The sequence below is a fragment of the Apodemus sylvaticus genome, chromosome 14 (genome assembly GCF_947179515.1).
Source record: "Apodemus sylvaticus chromosome 14, mApoSyl1.1, whole genome shotgun sequence".
Classification (NCBI taxonomy): Eukaryota; Metazoa; Chordata; class Mammalia; order Rodentia; family Muridae; genus Apodemus; species Apodemus sylvaticus.
The window spans coordinates 60,859,113-60,865,112 of NC_067485.1; the positions used below are offsets into that span (position 1 = coordinate 60,859,113).

A 6,000-nucleotide genomic window follows, 5' to 3' on the forward strand; every position below is an offset into this window, starting at 1 on the left:
AAAATCAATACATACACCAGTTGCGTGTTTCAATTTGTAGTTAGGGCAGCCAACAGTCTGGAAGGTTCTACATTGTGTATCAGTTTCAGATACAAGATGTGGGACATAATTTTTAAAGGTTTTCAAGCTTCTTTATTGCTAGATATACTATTTAGAAAATAAACACTAGTGTTTCTGTTTTTGTTTAGCACAGGGCTCCTTTGCCATTCCTATCATTGAGCTGGTTCTGCCTACAATTCACAGCATCCTTTCATGGCGGTGGCTTTCTGTGGTGCAGCTTGCATCTTTGTGAGCTCTGACTATCCACTGTGTTCTTGTTTTAAGTTTTGCTTTCACATTTTGTTCCGTGCCTGTCCTCTTCATAAGTTTTGCACTGTTTGTTGAAAGCAGTGAAGCTTGGCTCCCACTAACCACATTTTATTTACTTCCCACAGATTCAGCTACTAGTGACTCCACAAAATCTAAGGTAAGTTGTTAGGTACAGCTAGAAAACACTCGTGGTAGCTGTGGGTCGGGGCTGACTTTCATCATTCGCATGCACGTGGACTCCACACTGGAGCCAGAGGAATAAAGCCTAGCGTGCAGGAAAGCTAATTTGGAATCGAAGACGGCTAGAAAGTCCAAGGTTGTGTGTTAGAAAAGTGCAATTATGGGAAAGGTTTACCGTGGTGCAGACAGCAGTGGTTTATTTACATTGTCAAATTGGCTAACTTAAAAGCAGGGAGAATGGGAGAGAGAATCCCCACATAAGCCTCGATGGTGGCATGGGCTTGACACAGGACGATAACCAGTTCTAGGCTGGGCATTGCTATATAGTGAGACTGTCTCAAAATACATACAAAACACAGATACACATCAGGTGGGTGAGTTTATCGGCCAAGTCACTTCTCACTAATTCTCAGAGTGTACTTCCATTGCTATGGCAAATACCATGACCACGAGCAGCTTAGGAGAGAAAAGAGTTCATCTCACAGGTCACAGTCCATATCTGAGGGATGTCAGGGCACAAACAGGAAGCAGAAACCACATAGCAACAGTGCTGGCTGGCTCAGTCAGGTGCTCGTGCACAGCTGGCTTTCTTTACAGTGAGGACCACCTGCCTAGAGACGTGGTGCCTATAGTAGCCAAGCCACCACAACTCCACAATCAGTCCCCACACACTTGCCCATATTCCAGTCTGTGCTGAGTAACTCCTCAACTGAAACAGCTTTGGGCATCATCTAAAGCTAATTAGCACATCCACTGAGGGCTTTACTCACTTAAACATAAAATTTTACAAGCCTTTTACCTTCAACTCATTAGCTGGTCAGTTCTTATACACAGTTATCTAGTTAATTATAGTACGGTGACACTACCCTAAATCCTGGTTTCTAAATTCCTATTCCCTTCACTAGACATCCTGGTTTATCACTCCCATGAACACATAATCACAGTAATCCTACATAATCACACTAATCATCATAGTCAAGATGCTAACATGAGCATGACACATCATTATATAAAGTAGTTTTATGTGAATTTTTCCAACTACCCGGATATTCTTTTAGCCCCACCCCTACTCCCACCCCCCACCCTCACCTCATTGCTTACATTCAATTGTCATGTCTCCTTGGTCTTTGTAGATCTCAAATACTTCTCTTTCATTGATTGAAATGGTCTCAGTGTGTAGCCCTGGCTAACTTGGGATACATGATCTTCTGGTCTCAGCTTCCCAACTATATCACTATACCTAACTACAGACGACACACTTAAAATTCCACTCCCTTCACTAGACATCCACCTTTTCCTGTCTGCTCATCCCACATTGTTCTGGGCTGTGCCTGTGGGGTAGTGAACACTCAGATAGCTAACAGTTTCCAAATTGTAGAAAAGCAGCATCAATTTCCCCAGCACAGAGAATTAGAGAAATTTAAAATGATATAATCTAGGTGCTTCTCTTGTGAACAACAAATTGAGATGCGAAATGAGAATCCATCCCTACTATATGCCCTGCAGACCATGCCCGAGACAAACCAGTTCTCGTAACTGAGCCTGGCTTCAGCCATGGCCCTCCAGTGCTAAGGAGAACATGCAGAAGCAGAGTAACCCATAGGAACCCTCTGGGTGGCTTAGAAACATGTTATGACACATAAAAGCACAGTCCTGTAGACCTGTGACCTACCCTTCAGGAGACCTTGGGGTAGCAGTTGAGATTAAGACTTTTTGTAATAGAAAACTATATTCGCGAATCCATTATTCCACATTCCTTCTGCTTGACTCTTTACTCAAGATTTAGTCCTTGAACAAGGACTCACTCACCTGCCCACCAACAAACTGCTCAGCAGACAGACCTTCTGAAAAAACTCATTAACTAGTTGTCATTAAGAACTTGTAATAAGCCAGGTGGTGGTGGGACACGCCTTTAATCCCAGCACTTGGGAGGCAGAGGCAGGCGGATTTCTGAGTTCGAGGCCAGCCTGGTCTACAGAGTGAGTTCCAGAACAGCCAGGGCTACACAGAGAAACCCTGTCTTGAAAAACCACTATAATAGTTATTATTATTATTATTATTATTAAAAGAACTTGTAATAAGTAGCAGAGTTTATGGAATGCTTCATGGTGAGGATTTACAACCTTTTCAGTAGGCTGTGTCATTTTAATTTTCTACTTTTGCTGTTACATAAGATGAATGAAATCTTTACTAACTTGATTTACCCAAGGCAAATCCCTGAAGATCCTCTCTTGGTGAGATAATGGGAGCCAGGCAACCCTTAGGTGAATGAGTGCGTCAGGTCAGCCACACAATCCTACTCTCATGTCTGAATAATACACTATGTCAGAATGATGTTCACCTAATTTTCCCTTTTGGGTGTTTGAGACAGGGTCTCACTATGTAGTTGGGACAGCCTTGGAATTTGTCCTCTTCCTGGCCCCTGCCTGGTACTGTGATTACAGGTGTGTACCTTCACATCTGGCAGAATACTGCTTAACTCTTCTACTTGGAGAACAGATAAGGAAGTGGGGATATCTGAGCATTTCGGATGTGGAGAAAACCAATAGGGAAATTAATAAGACCTGGGAAGCCTCAGTACCCCTGAGCATGAGAGAGATGTATCTATCATGATGTGGCAAGAAATGGGACCTGTAATGAAGCGGACTTGACCTAAGTTCAGAGGGGAGTATTAAGACATATACAATACTGTGGCTGCATCTGGGACACTGGTAGACTTTAGTTCTTAGCTGCTCTCTGGGGACAAGCCAGCCCTGGACAGCGTAGTGTTCGTGTCCTCACCTTTCTGCCTGTTTTCTAGGGCTCCTGGGGATCCGGGAAGGATCAGTACAGCAGGGAACTGCTTGTATCCTCCATCTTCGCAGCTGCCAGTCGCAAGAGGAAAAAGCCGAAAGAGAAAGCGCAGCCCAGCAGCTCTGAGGATGAGCTGGACAGTGTGTTTTTTAAGAAGGAGAATATGGAGCAGAGTCACAGTGAGATTAAAGAAGAGTCCAAAAGAGAAAGCGAGACATCAGGTAGAAAGCAGAGGGTCATCGTTGCCAAAGAAAGTAACACTAAGAAAGACACGGGTACAGTGAAGGAGGAGAAGAAGATACCATCAGAAGAGCCATCCCCACCACACAGCTCCAAACGCAACAGGTCACCAACTCTCAGCTGTCGCCTGGCCATGCTGAAGGAGAGCCCCAGGTCACTCCTGACACAGAAGAGCCACTGTGAGGAGACGGGGTCTGACTCCGGTACCCTGCTGAGCATGTCATCCCAGGCTTCACTACCGAGGTCCTCCACTAGAAAGTCTGCCAGTCCGGAAAGCAAGCACAGGGAGTTCCTCTCCAACGCTGGTACCATCACCTCGGATTACTCCACCACATCCTCCACTGCCTACCTGACCAGCCTGGACTCCAGCCGCCTGAGCCCTGAGGTGCAGTCAGTGGCGGAGAGCAAGGGGGACGAGGCTGACGACGAGAGGAGCGAGCTGGTGAGTGAAGGGCGGCCAGTGGAGACAGACAGCGAGAGCGAGTTCCCCGTGTTCCCCACCGCCCTGACTTCAGACCGGCTCTTCCGAGGAAAGCTACAGGAGGCTGCCAGGGTGAGCCGCAGGAACTCCGAAGGCAGTGAAGCCAGCTGCACCGAGGGAAGCCTCACGCCAAGCTTAGACAGCCGCAGGCAGCAGTTCAGCTCCCACAGGCTGATCGAATGCGACACACTGTCCAGGAAGAAGTCTACTCGCTTCAAGTCAGACAGTGGGAGCCCCGGAGACACCAGGACTGAGAAAGAAACGCCTGCCTTGGCCAAGATGTTTGACGTCATGAAGAAAGGCAAGTCGACAGGGAGCCTCCTGACACCCAGCAGAAGTGAATCCGAAAAGCAGGAGGCCACTTGGAAAACAAAAATAGCAGATCGTTTAAAACTGAGACCCAGGGCACCGGCAGACGACATGTTTGGAGTTGGGAATCAAAAACCTACTGCAGAGACAGCGAAAAGGAAAAACATCAAACGCAGACACACGCTCGGAGGCCATAGAGATGCTACTGAAATCAGCGTCCTGAGTTTCTGGAAAGCGCATGAGCAGAGTGCAGACAAAGAGTCCGAGCTGTCAGCTGTGAATCGGTTAAAACCCAAATGCTCAGCCCAGGACCTCTCCATCTCAGACTGGCTCGCCAGGGAGCGCATCCGCACCAGCACCTCCGACCTGAGCCCAGGCGAAGGCCCCGAGCCCCAGGCCGAGAGCCCCAGTGTGCTGGGAACACCCACCAGCTCCCACGCACCGCTGCCTCAGCAGCCTGAAGCTAGGGGTGCTGCAAGCACCTTGCCTTCAACCAGCCAGCCCCCATTTTCCACACCACCACAGTCACCTGACCAAATAAACGGAGAAAGCTTCCAGAACATGAGCCAAAATGCTAGTTCTGCAGCCAACACCCACCCCCACAAACTGCCTGAAAGTCCTGACACTGAAGCAGAGTCTCCTCCCTGCCTTTAAGCTGGGTCTGTCCACTCTAACAAGGAACAACTGCTGTTACACAGTCCAGTAACTCTGTAAATATTTTTCTTGTACCAGAATTGTTATTATGCAGCCTTGGTTTGGGCTGGATTCACCATTTTGCACTGTGAAATAGCTTTACAGTGCATTACTACAGCCAGAAGAACACACGTATATATTTAAAAGTATATCAGATAGTTGTATACAAATAAGCAAGGTGTTTGTTGCAACTCACTACATAGTATATTCCCCAAATTACTCAAGAAAGTCGCTGCCTCCTGCAGCCAAATTGTTCTTTTGGTTCCTCACTAACAAAAGTGCCTCACGATAAAAGTACATTTGATTTTTAGGGTGCCATATTGTTGAAATTAGATAATGTACATTGAATAAATGAATGCATTTTATCAGTAACAAGTTTCCTTACATTTACCAGTTAACACAGGTGGATACAGAACTTCCATTCTTTAGTCATTCCAGACGGATCTGAGTTTTATATTCAAACTTTTAATACAGTTTTTGAGTTTTGTGTGACTTGAATTTTTAATCTTTCTGTAAAATACGTAATAACTTAAATGAACATATTCTATGTGTATCTTTTCTTCAGATACCAGATTTGATATAAATGTTGTAACATAGGTGTGTAGATAGTGGATCCTGGATGGAACTGGCTTCTTACAGAGAAGAATATAATTCTGCATGAGGACTTTATCCAAACCTGTGTCATGCCTGTGTGCATACCCAATTAAACACTGGAAATAAAACTGTTTTGGTGAACTTTGCACTGTTGGGCGCTTACTCGGTTTTACAGTGCTGTCTATTTATATATTAGCTAATCTTACCTTTTAAAGATTACCTCTTCGCACAGTCCTTCCACCTTTCCCTTTCCTTGAGTGGCTGGGAATGATCTCTCAGGAGTGCTTGTAGAACTCACTCCTGTGCATAGGAAGTACTTAGCAACTCTGGCCACAGTACTATGTTGCTTACTTAGTAACTAGCCACCGCAGTGCATGTTGATCACCTTTTCTTAAGGCGCA

General features: G+C 45.8%; 1 protein-coding gene across 8 annotated transcripts in view; it reads left to right on the forward strand.

Annotated features, from left to right (window-relative positions):
• The window catches only part of Arhgap21 (Rho GTPase activating protein 21), a 123,513-nt gene extending 117,768 nt beyond the window's left edge, over positions 1 to 5,745 (forward strand). For all 8 annotated transcript variants that reach the window (XM_052156272.1, XM_052156271.1, XM_052156268.1 and 5 more), the window contains 2 exons: positions 435 to 466; positions 3,290 to 5,745. In XM_052156272.1, coding sequence (XP_052012232.1) covers positions 435 to 466; positions 3,290 to 4,966 — 1,709 coding nt within the window. In that variant the 3' untranslated portion in view covers positions 4,967 to 5,745. The remainder of the gene's footprint in view (positions 1 to 434; positions 467 to 3,289) is intronic.
• Positions 5,746 to 6,000: the final 255 nt, after the last annotated feature.